This window comes from Oryx dammah, unplaced genomic scaffold (assembly GCF_014754425.2).
Source record: "Oryx dammah isolate SB20612 unplaced genomic scaffold, SCBI_Odam_1.1 HiC_scaffold_16, whole genome shotgun sequence".
Lineage (NCBI taxonomy): Eukaryota > Metazoa > Chordata > Mammalia > Artiodactyla > Bovidae > Oryx > Oryx dammah.
Genome location: NW_024070200.1, coordinates 37289405 through 37302849, shown reverse-complemented (window position 1 = coordinate 37302849; position 13445 = coordinate 37289405). Strand labels below are relative to the sequence as shown.

Here is a 13445-nt window from a genome sequence, read left to right as displayed (position 1 = left end):
GACGGTCAATTTTAAATAATTATAACTAGGCTCAAACCCATCTTTATTAATCAAAATATGAACCATTAAAATCAACACATTTTTGCCAATGAGAAACAAGTTTGTTTATTCCTGTAGTACAAAAATCTGTGCTTTGGGATTCAACGAACTCCTGGAGAGCATTTTCTGCATTCTCGGTTTGTGGAAATGTTTACCCTGCAAAAAGTTGTTGAGATGTTTGAAGAAGTAGTCAGCTGACGAGAGGTCAGGGGAATATGGTAGAGGAGGCTAAACTTCATTGCCCAATCCGTTCACCTTTTGAAGCTTTGGTTGTGCGACATGCAGTCAGGTGTCGCCATGGATGGAGAAGAACTGGGCCCTTTCTGTTGGCCAGTGCCAGCTGCAGGCATTGCAGTTTTCAGTCGTCTCATCAGTGTGCTGAGCATACTGCTCAGATGTAATGGTTTCAGTGGGATTCAGAAAGCTGGAGTGGACCAGACCACCAACAAACCACCAGATAGTGACCATGACCTTTCTTGGTGCACGTCTGGCTTTGGGAAGTGCTCTGGAACTTCTTATCGGTCCAACCACTGAGGGTCACTGCCTATCATCGAATAAAATCCCTTTTCATTGCAGGTCACAATTTGATCAAGAAATGGTTTGCTGCTGTGGTGCAGAATAAGACAAGAAGACACTTCAAAACAACATTTTTTTTTTTTACTTTTGGTCACTTCACGAGGCACCCACTTATTGAGCTTTTTCACCTTTCCAATTTGCTTCAAATGCCAAATGACCATAGAATGGTTAATGCTGCAGTCTTCAGCAACTTCTCATGTAGTTGTAAGAGGATCAGCTTCAACAATGTCTCTCAATTGGGCAATGTCAACTTCCGACAGCTTGCCACTACACTCCTCATCTTCAAGGCTCTCAATCTCCATTGCAAAACTTCTTGAACCACCGCTGCACTGTACATTTGTTAAGCAATTCCTGGTACAAATGTGTTGATGCTGCAAGTGTCTCCACTGCTTTACAATCTATTTTGCACTTGAATAAAAAAATTGCTTGAATTTACTTTTTGTCTGATGTCATTTCTATGGTCTAAAATAAACATAAAATAAACAGCAAGTAATAAGTCATTAGCAAAAAACATAAAGTGAGGAATGTGCATTAAAATGATGTATAACATAACCATATTCCAATATCAAAGGGCAAAGTTCAACAATGCAAAACTGCAATTACTTTTGCACCAACCTAATAGGCTTCTGGACCCAGGAATGGGTTTAAATACTAGCTCTGGGATTGTGAAAGTGAAAGTCACTCAGTCGTGTCCAAATCTTTGTGACCCCAGGGACTGTACAGTTCACGATAGCTCAGTTGGTAAAGAATCCGCCTGCAACTCAGGAGACCCCAGTTTGATTCCTGGGTTGGGAAGATCCACTGGAGAAGGGATCGGCCACCCACTCCAGTGTTCTGGCCTAGAGAGTTCCATGGACTGTGTAGTCCACAGTGTCACAAAGAGTCAGACACGACTGAGCGACTTTCACTTTCACTTCATTGGAACTGTAATTTAATTATGGCATACTGAAAATATACATTTATCTCTTTTCCTGTATAAAGTCTATAAATTATGAAAGGGATAGAAAAGGCTAATATTCCCAAAGACAAAGAGAACAGGAGAGGAAACGATCACAAGCTGTGAGATGTACAAAGAAGTAAGACCATGCTTAGGAAAAAAGCAGTCAAATGAAGCTTTTTCTGAATGAAGCCTCAGGTTGGATTTCGTAGACAAGAACTATAACAGCTATTGTAAATACATTATTGAGAATTAAAAGATAGTATGCCAACCTAAGGAAAAAATATCATGACAATGATTCAACAGATAGAAAATCTCAATAGAGAAAGAGTTTTTAAAAAACTTTACAACAAAAGAAACTAGGAATCCTTAAACAAATGGCTGATTGAAGGGGTGCAGCAGGGAAAATATAAGATGAATTTGAAGCATCTTTCAGTGCCAGGAAGTAAGGATATTCTCAAAAACCGAAATGATGAAGTATATCTAAGGCAAATGGGGGTCAAATGAAAAAGCTCTCAACGTCCAAGGATGAACCAACTTGAGTAAGAGAATACATACCATAATATTGGTGTATAAATGACATATTGATATAAAATAGGAATTTAATAAATAGGAGAACAAATATCCTGTACAGAAGAAGTGCCCACAATTTATGTAGGAATTCTTCTCTCAAGGCGGTAGAGAATAACTCCCCATCTCTTCAGCTTAGCCAGTGCCTAGTGACTTGCTCCCAAGGATGATAGTATATCAGAAATTTAAAGTATACAGTGTAGAAATCTAACAAAACTACCTTAGCCAGATGATCAAGACTAACAAAACCACTGAAAACACAAGGTGATATCATGAACTTTTGACATTTGAAAAATGGTAACTCACATTCACCTCCCCAAAATCATAACCTCGATATAACCATGAGAAAAACATCACACAAATCCTAATTGAGGAAAAGGCTACAAAATACCTGACCACTATTCAGAACTGTCAAGGTCATCAAAACCATGGAAAGTCTGAGAAACTGCTACAATTCAGAAGAACCTGAAGAGAAATGACAATTAAATATCTGAAGAAATAGTGGCCAAATACTTTCAAAATTTGATGAAAACACTAATGTAATAGAGTAGGATAATCATGAAGAAAACCAAGCTAGACAAATCATAATTAAACTGGTGAAAAAAAAAAGTAAAAAAGAAAGAAAACAAACCCAAAAAACCCTCACCATATACAGTGGCAAAACAGTATGATTAATGGCTGAATTTTCATCAAAAACAACAAAAGTAAGAATATTCAAAGTACTGAAGGATTTAGCCAGTGCAATATGGCAAGAAAATAGAAATTAAAGGCATCTGTATTACAAAGCAAGAAGTAAAGCAAGGGCTATTTGCAGATGACATGAGCCTTTATGAAAATGTCCTAAAGAACAAAAACAGCAAAAAAGAAAACACTAATAGTTTTCATAGGAAAACTGGGCAAGATCATTAAAAAACTGTAAAATAAGATAAATAAAAAATTTATTGTATTTCTATACAACAGCAAAAATACTACCAAAAATGAAATAAAATAATTCCATTTTCAATGACCTCAAAAAAAGAGTACTTAATAGATTTAAGAAATGAACTAAATTTAAGAAATGAAATGAATTACAAGATCTATTTTCTAAAAACTACAAAATATTGTTGAGAGAAATTAAAGCAGATACAGAGACATACACCATATTCATATATAATACACAGTATTATAAAAGTGGCAATTCTCCCCACAACAATCTATAGATTCAAGGCAGTTGCTATAAAAAAGCTTGGAAGCATTTTATTTTTAAGAAAATGGTGAACACACCCTAAAAAACTATTTGGAAAGCAATTTTGAAAGAGGACAACAACACTGGAGTACTTATATTACTTGTTTTCAAAACTTGATATAAAGTTACAGTAGTTAAAACAGTGTGGTGCTAAAGTAAGAAGAGACATCAAAAGAAAAGGACAGAGTCCAGAAATAAACTATCCCATCTATGATTAATTGATCATGAACAGGTAGCAAGGCAGTTCAATGGTTAAAAGCTAGACTCTTCAACAAATGGTGCTTCAACAAATGGTGCATTCAACAAATGAGTACCATAGGCAAATGAATAAATTTAGATTTTTCTTTTTATATTATATCTAAAAGTTACCTTAAAAGGATATAAAACCTAAATGTGTATCAAACTGAAAACCATAACATTTTGAAGAATATCTTATGACACGGGATATTAAAAAATTTCATAAACAAGATCAAAAAGCACAAATCAATTTGGCCAATTAAATGCTTTGTCTTTGGTCTTTGAATCTTTTTTAAAATTAATTAATTTATTTTAATTGGAGGATAATTTCATTACAATATTGGTGGTTTTTGTCATACACTGACATAATCACCCACGGGTGCACATGTCTCCCCATCCTGAACTACCCTCCCACCCCCTACTGACCCCATCCCTCTGGGTTGCCCCAGAGCACCAGCTTTGAGTGTCCTGGTCTTTGAATCTTAAACAAGAGATTTTAAAAAGTAGGAATGGATAAGTGTCATTTATTATAATGAGAAAGACAACATACTAACTGGATTACTTCCATCAAAGGACCACTGCTGTAGCTCCTGTGACCTAGCCTTTGATGTCTGACCAAGTCCAAACCTGTTCCTCTAACTTCCTGTCACTTTTCCTCCCAATACTTAAGTTAGCTAGTATCAAATTCTATTTCTTACAACTGAAAATATCTTGAAACCTCAAGTTTCCCATCCAACAGAATGTTCAAAAGGTTTCCATTTTAAGTAGTGTCTTAATTCCTGGAAATCAAAATTCAGTAAAACATTTCTGTATATGTGACTATTTCTAAAAAATCTACATGATAGTAAATAGCTTCAAAATTTGATCTGAATATACACTCACTACAAAATGTTCATCAGGACCAAACATCAAGATAGCAAATGAAGTACCTAGCTCTTTCCCGGGCTGCATCTTCGCGGGCTTTTTCCTTTTCTTGCCTCTGTTGTTCAATTCGGGCTTCTTGTTCTTTCCTCTTCATTAACAATTCTTCTACACGGGCCTGCCGTTCTGCTTCTAGAGCTCTCTTACGTTCCTAGTATCAGAAGTGTTTTAAAAGATGTTAGAATTATGTGTAAGATGAAGATGATTAAAGGTGACATAGCTTGGACATAGACTTATATATTCAAGACAGACAAATACCTGACTTGTCATTATGTTTCTCAGAATTTAAACAAAAATCAAGTATCAGTAACATCTGGCTTTCACACGTCATTTATCAGTGCTACAAATAACTATAAGAATAAATGCTATTTTAAGCACTGAAACATGTTTATTACCATATGTAAAATAGATGTCCGGTGCAAATTCAATACATGAAGCAGAGCACTCAAAGTCAGTGCTCTGAGACAACACAGAGGGATGGGGTGGGGATGGAGGTGGGGGGGGGGGGTGGAAAAAACCATCACAATACTGTAATTATCCTTCAATTAAAATAAATTAATAAAAAAAGAATAATGTTATTTTAGTAGATATTATGTTATTTATATTCTGTGAGAATCTGATAAATATTTTATGTTTAATCACTTCTAAACCCTTGTGTTTAGATGGTTGTAGAAATAACAGAATATGATGAAGAAAGCATAATTAACAGAATTTATTTCTGAACTAAGCTTTCTTCTTAACTGAAGAAAAGCTTGTAGCCAGGCCTCCCAGGTGGCTCAGTGGTAAAGAATCTGCCTGCCAAGGTAGCAGCCACAGGAGATATGGGTTTAATCTCTGGGTGGGGAAGATCCCCTGGAGGAGGAAATGACAACCCACTCTAGTATTCTTGCGACCCATGGACTGTAGCCCACCAAGCTCCTCCATCCATGGGATTCTCCAGGCAAGAATACTGGAGTGGGTTGCCATTTCCTTCTCCAGGGGATCTTCCCAACCCAGGGATCGAACCCAGGTCTCCCACACTGCAGGCAGATGCTTTAACCTCTGCGCCACCAGGGAAGCCCCACACTCTAGTATTCTTAAGGGGATAATCCCATAGACAGAGAAGCCTGATGGGTTACAGTCCATGGGGTACTTGCAAAGAGTCAGACATGACTGAGCAACTGTACACACACACACACACACACACACACCACACACACACACACACACACACACACACACACACACACACAGGCCGAAGTTCGTGGCCAGGAGAAAGAGGCATTATAACATAGCATAGTGGATAAGAGAGTGGATACTGCATTAGACTCTAATTTTGTTCCCTGATTCCATTATTTACTGTTGGGTGACTCTGGCCTAGTTGAATTAGTTTTCTAGAAGACAAAAAATAACAATAGTACTTTTAAGGATACTGTAAAGAACGTATGAGATAATACATGACAAGCACTTACCACAGGGGTTGGCATATACTAAATTCTCAGTCATTATTTATTATAATCATTATTAAGGTAGAAGATACTTCATTAAAACACAGTGATACACTTTCTGTATATATTTCACCATATTACTAGATACCGATGTATTTCTTTCAATTCATCCCCATTCTCTAGGCAGCTTACACAACATCTCCCTGGACGCAACTCTTAATGATAAATAGAACACACCGATCTAGGCTCTAGTAACAACGACTTAGATAACTTTGAGCAAGTCATTTTACCTTAAAGAGACACACCATTTGTTGTGAGATTTAAATTATTAATATAGGTAAGTACCTAACAAAGTGTTTAGTATGATGTAAAGTGTTCAGTAAACGACTGAAGATAAAGCAGTTTCTGTCTCAAGAACACTGAGGAGAGAAGTAAATATTTCTAATAATTAACTTAACTCACAATGGTAACTTTATCTCTACAAGAAGCTGTATGTATGCAGGGGAAAAAAACCTTTTTAAAGTAGTACCACCAAAAGGTACCTAATTCTTTTCTTTCTTTCTTTTTTCTTTTTGGAGAGGGGACTGGGAGCTAGAGGAAATGCACTGATTTCAGAAGAGTATATCTGACAGACTGCAGACTTGTAAAGGTATCCAAATAGATTTTAAACAGTCATTACTTTCTGAAATATTATTCATGGATTAAGGTTACAGCTACCTCTCACTACTAAGTATAAAATGTAGCAACTTGTTTAGCTATTAATTATCTGAAAAACCGAAGAGTAAAACACAAAGTTTTCTCTTAACCTCAAATTTACTTGAAGTATTTTTTTTTTAATCTGTAGTATATCTGAAAACACAACTGCCACACTAAAATATAAAAAGATAAAGCTTAAGTATAATTAAACCAGAACTTTTCATTTCACATTTTATAAAAACAAAATCTTCTGGAATATAGTTTTTAAAATTATAAGTTGGTCTTATAAATTAAATATACTAATATTATATAAAACAGTTACTTTATGTGTATATGCAATGTAAGTTATATGCATAAATAAAACTTGTTGAATGTTTTTAGGGATATAAGAAATACTCCAACATTGTACTAACAAATAATTGAATTTCAAATAAAATCCAATCCTCTAATTTCTGTTTTTAATAACTAGAAAAGAAAATTGGTACTTGTGAGTAAAACTAGTAAATTCAGCTAGTATTTTCCTTTTTAAAATATAAGTTTCCTAAAGACAGGAAACTCTGCACTCCATAAAAGCATCTTGTACAGAGCGGGAGTTTGATAAATACCTATTAAACAAATGAAGCATAAGTTTTAAAATAGTATTCATCATAAATCTGTAAGCTTACAAATATAAAGTATAAACCTACAGCAGCTAACTGGAAAGACATCTACCTCTCAAGCCTTCTGAAACCTCTCAGACTCCCATGTACTTTGTTTCAAAGTCAAGGATATGTTTATGTGGCCAAAGAACGGATTTTGTAACCCTGCCCTCTATGCCTGCAAATCAAAAGATTATGGCAAGAGGACAAGGCAGACTGTCTAAGGAAACTGGGCTTAAAACTAATCTATCAATAATTTATATAGCAAAAATGGCAAATTAAGGATATACAATGGTAGCATTAACTTAGTATTTCACTTGCAAAAAAACCAAGAGTCACAACTGCTTTTAACAATTAATTTTGGAAGTTTTTCGAGAGTACAATTAAAGCAGATGGAGGCCGCTCTAAATTCTTCACTGAGTTAGTATCTTACTATTACTGTATTTATACGTTTGGCTTTAGTGCCTAGCACATCTAGTAATGACTATACATTAAATTTTTTTTAAATTATATATATATGTATATAAAAGCAATAAATTTTCTACTATCATTATACAGATTAAACTTATGTATACAGGTTTTAAATTTTCCATTGAACATTAAATCCACAAGAAATTTCAACATTTTAAGAAAGAACATTCTGAGTAATCAAAAAATGTGTTAATGACTACCAAAAATCCCTTACTACTTTCAGAAAAGATCTACTTTCCTTTAAGCCTTAATAAGTGTTCCAAATTATGAAATGAGTAATTTTTAAACAGAGAATAACTGCTGTATTTTCAAATCTGCAAAATAAATGTAGAAAAAGTAACCACAGAAGTCTATTAAAAAATATACAATATTACTCATATATTTTCCCCCAAAATCCAGCTAAGGAGTCACCTCATTCAGAGAACTTTCCCTGACATTCCCCTCTCAGCAACAGAGCTAATTATTCCCTATTCTGTGATACTGCTATAGCCTATACAAGTTTCTGTTACATTTTCACACTGCGTTCTATTATTTACCATTAAGGCAAAGATCATTATCTATTTATTTCTGAATTACTAATGCATAATATTTATTCAAAAGTAACACACTATTTTCAAAACAATTATTTGTATAAAATGGTCCCACTGCAGAAAGAAAACAGCAATAAAGCTGAAGAGATGGCACAGATTAAAAATTCAAATATCCTATTTCATTTATTCATCTAAGAATATTAATTAATGGACAACTTTAACTTTTAAATGATAATGAAACTTTGTACTGTCACTTTGATAGGAAAAGCTAAATTTTCTCTAATAGTAACATTCTGTACTTTTAAACATAAGTTAGCTTGGCACTCAAGATTAAAATAAGACCCTGAACTCAAATTGAACAGAGACTGGGTGAATATGGGACTGCTTGCTAGCATGAAGTAACCAATAAACTTGAAAGCTATACTGATATTTTAATCTTCAAAATTACCAGTGAGATAAAGGAGCATAAAATATTAATAACATCCCTAATTTTTAACGTAACAACAAAGCTCTTCATGATCAAGTCTATAACTACATGCTGTACTCGCTCGTATCTCCTTCTCTGCATGAAATGCCTGTTTCCACCATTTGCAACTATCTCATTACTCAAATCTTGGTTAAGGCATCATCTCCTCCAGAAAGCTTTTTCTTGACTTTCTCATGTCTCAGTTTGAGTAATGTGTTCTCCTTTGTGCTTCCAAAACGCTTTTACTGTTACACTTATCCTAATGGGTTAAGATTTATTTACATATACGTCTCTGCATTGTGATCCAAGACGTATCTTTTTCATGTCCTTAAGCAAAGCTAATGGCAACCCACTTCAGTATTCTTGCCTGGAAAAGCCCATACACGGAGGAGCCTGGTGGGCGACAGACAGTCCACTGGGTCGCAAAGAGTTAACACAACTAAGTGACTAACACACACATAAGCAAAGCTCAGCATGTGAATAACAGCAATAATTCAATACATGATCACTGAATGAATAAACAAATAAATATTAGTTATAATAAAGTATGTGTCTGCATTCATACTTGATCTTGAGGAAGATCTAAAATAGTTAAAAAACATCACTCATGTTTATGTGTTAATCTTTCTTCCCATTCTGAAAATGGTAGCTGACTTATGGTATGCTACAGAGGTTTAAGTACCTGATGATACTGCCCAATATACGACAGGTGCTCCCTGTTATAAGCATTAAAATTGCCCAGTTCCTTAAGGCTATAAACATAGGTTCAAACACAATCCATTTTTAATAGATGAAAGGAACATATTCTTTCCCAACCTAATTAGAAAAGAATAGATAATAATCTGTCCAGAGCAATTTAGCTCTTCATCTGGTTGAGACTAGAGATTCAAATTGACAAAGACACCGATAACGTTATCTAAAGAAGTACACACTGCCTTTGCTATCAGACTTCCTGATTCCAAGCCATGCGGGACTAAACCATACACCCTTGGGAACAGAGTCTAGGACTGACTTCTTTTTCTATGCCCAGGGACTAGGAAATGGACAGTGCTCACAAATGCCTGCTGAATAAAATTCTACCTGAACAGCTTCATCACGTGCTTGCTTTTCTTCCTGTCTTCTCTGACGCTCTTCCTGTAACTCATTAAGCCTCTGCTCATATTCCTTCAATTTTGATAAAACATCATGGCGTTTGTTCTGGGCTTCAAGGGTATTTATAAAGGCAATTTCGTTTACCTTCAACAACAACAACAAAAACCACAGAAAGTAAGTTTCAAATTAGGCTCATTCTAAGGCACATCAGATACATCAGATTCTTAACACATCATGTTAAGAAATTTAACAATATAATTTAATAATATAAACCAGTTGTATAAGGCACAGAACAAAAAATGAATGACTTCCAGTCTTTTATTTCAATATTTATTCCCCAAATGGATAATAATCCAGTGTATATAACAAATCCATAGGCCACAGCAAGAAGTGAAATAGAGTAAATAAAGGCCTGCCACTGAAATTTTTTATTGAAATACAATTGATTTACAATGTTGTTAGCTTCTGGTATATGGCAAAGTGATTCAGTTATACATACATATATGTATTAATTCCCTGTGTGATACAATATGACCTTGTTATTCATCCATTCTATATACAATAGTTTGCATCTAGTACAGGGCTAATAGTTATTATGGGGCTAATAGTTAGCCCTAAATTCCCAATCCAGGCCTCCCCTGTGCCCTCTCCCCTTGGCAACCACAAGTGTATTCTCCATGTCCGTGAGTCTATTTCTGTTCTGTAGATAGGTTCCTTTGTGTCATATTTTAGATTCCACATACAAGTGACATCATATGGCGTTTGTCTTTTTCTGACTTACTTCACTGTATATGACAGTCTCTAGCTCCAACCACATTTCCACAAATGACCCAATTTCATTCCTTTTTGTAGCTGAGTAATATTCCATTGACTATATGTACCACATCTTCTTTATCCATTCATCAGTAGATGGAAATTAAGGTTACTTCCATGTCCTGGGTATTGTAAATAATGCTGCAAAGAACATTGGGGTGCATGTATCTTTTTGAATTATGGTTTTCTCAGGGTATATGTCCAGTAGTGGTATTGCTGAGTCATATGGTGTTCTACCTTTAGATTTTTAAGGAATCTCCATACTGTTCTCCATCATGGCTGTATCAATTTACATTCCCACCAATAGTTCAAAATGGTTCCTTTTTCTTCACCCCCTCTCCATCATTATTTAAAGCATTTTTTATTATGGCCATGCTGATCCATGTGGAGAGACACGTCACTGTAGCTTTGATCTTCATTTCTCTAATAATTGGTGATATTGAACATCATTTCATGTCCTTTTTGGCCATTTGTATGTCTTCTTTGGTGAAATGTCTATTTAGGTCTTATCCCATTTTTTGAGTGGGTTGTTTGTTTTTATATTTTTTGGTATTGAGCAGCATGAGTTGTTTGTATATTCTAGAGATTAATTTCTTGTCAACTGTTTTGTTTGGAAATATTTTTTCCGATTCTGAGAGTTGACTTTACATCTTGTTTATGGTTTCCTCTGTGGTGCAAAAGCTTTTAAGTTTAATTAGGTCCTTTTCTTTATTTTTGTTTTTATTTTCACTACTCAAGGAGGTGGGTCAAAAAGATGAGTATTCTTCCTGTTTTCCTCTAAAAGTTTTATAGTGTCCAGTCTTACCTTTAGGTCTTTATTCCACTTTGACTTTGCTTTTGTGCATGGTATTAGGGAGTATTCTAATTTCATTCTTTTACATGCAGCCGTCCAGTTTTCCCAGCACTACGTATTAAAGAGACTGTCTTTTCTCTATTGTATATTCTTGCCTCTGCCATAGATTAGGTGACCATAAGTGCGTGGGTTTATCTCTGGTCTTTCTACCCTGTTCCATTGATCTACATTTCTGGTTTTGTGCCAGTACCATACTGTCTTAGTTACTGTACAAATCAATTTTCTTCAACATACACCAAATAAGTTATAATTAGGTACAAAGTACTGACTACATATACTTCATCCTCAACTTTACATATATTGATTCTTAACAGTCAAGTTTAGCTAGAGAATACAGTTTTTATGAATGCAAAGTAATGCTCAAAATTCTCCAAGCCAGGCTTCAGCAATACATGAACCGTGAACTTCCTGATGTTCAAGCTGGTTTTAGAAAAGGCAGAGGGATCAGAGAAAAAATTGCCAACATCTGCTGGATCATGGAAAACGCAAGAGAGTTCCAGAAAAACATCTATTTTTGCTTTATTGACTATGCCAAAGCCTTTGACTGTGTGGATCACAATAAACTGTGGAAAATTCTGAAAGAGATGAGCATACCAGACCACCTGACCTGCCTCTTGAGAAACCTATATGCAGGTCAGGAAGCAACAGTTAGAACTGGACATGGAAAAACAGACTGGTTCCAAATAGGAAAAAGAGTACGTCAAGGCTGTATATTGTCACCCTGCTTATTTAACTGATATGCAGTGTACATCATGAGAAATGCTGGACTGGAAGAAGCATACGCTGGAATCAAGATTGCCGGGAGAAATACCAATAACCTCAGATATGCAGATGACACTACCCTTATGGCAGAAAGTGAAGAGGAACTAAAGAGCCTCTTGATGAACGTGAAAGAGGAGACTGAAAAAGCTGGCTTAAAGTTCAACATTCAGAAAACTAAACTAAGATCATGACATTCGGTCCCATTATTTCATGGGAAATAGATGGGGAAACAGTGGAAACAGTGTCAGACTTTATTTTTGGGGGCTCCAAAATCACTGCAGATGGTGACTGCAGCCATGAAATTAAAAGACACTTACTCCTTGGAAGGAAAGTTATGACCAACCTACATAGCGTATCCAAAAGCAGAGACATTACTTTGCTGACTAAGGTCCATCTAGTCAAGGCTATGGTTTTTCCAGTGGTCATGTATGGATGTGAAAGTTGGACTGTGAAGAAAGCTGAGCGCTGAAAAATTGATGCTTTTGAACTATGGTGTTGGAGAAGACTCTTGAGAGTCCCTTGGACTGCAAGGAGATCCAACCAGTCCATTCTAAAGGAGATCAGTCCTGGGTATTCTTTGGAAGGAATGATGCTAAAGCTGAAACTCCAATACTTTGGCCAGCTCATGCGAAGAGTTGACTCACTGGAAAAGACTGTGATGCTGGGAGGGATTGGGGGCAGGAGAAGGGGACGACAGAGGATGAGATGGCTGGATGGCAAAACCGACTCGATGGATGTGAGTTTGAGTGAACTCTGGGAGTTGGTGATGGACAGGGAGGCCTGGTGTGCTGCAATCATGCGGTCGCAAAGAGTCGGACATGACTGAGCAACTAAGCTGAATGATAAAAAACTGGAAAATGTCAGTTGGGATCAAATTCCTCATTCTTGAAAGCCATAAGGATGGCATGCTATTGTGAAAAAGGTAGAGTGAAACAGGGAATTAAACATTGGAGCTGCTCTCTCTGACAGAAGTACAGACTCCAGGAATCCATGCTAAATGTAATAAAACCTACCACTAGATATGTTTCAAACTAAAGCAAGTGTCAAACTCACATGTGAATGAAGTTCTAAAAAAGATTTGCCAATCTCCATGCCATATAGCCACTTTCATAAGTAAATTAACAACATAATCATTTCTCAAACTAGACTGAAAGTATAAGACAAACAGGTATGGTCAAGGAAAATTAATCAT

The 13445-nt window shown here is 35.7% G+C and overlaps 1 protein-coding gene across 3 annotated transcripts in view; it reads right to left on the bottom strand.

The window, feature by feature from the left end:
- SCAPER (S-phase cyclin A associated protein in the ER) overlaps positions 1 to 13445 on the bottom strand; it is a 389138-nt gene that overhangs the window by 257015 nt on the left and 118678 nt on the right. For all 3 annotated transcript variants that reach the window (XM_040257316.1, XM_040257318.1, XM_040257317.1), the window contains exons 16-17: positions 9814 to 9969; positions 4514 to 4656 (exon numbers count right to left, since the gene is read on the bottom strand). In XM_040257316.1, coding sequence (XP_040113250.1) covers positions 4514 to 4656; positions 9814 to 9969 — 299 coding nt within the window. The remainder of the gene's footprint in view (positions 1 to 4513; positions 4657 to 9813; positions 9970 to 13445) is intronic.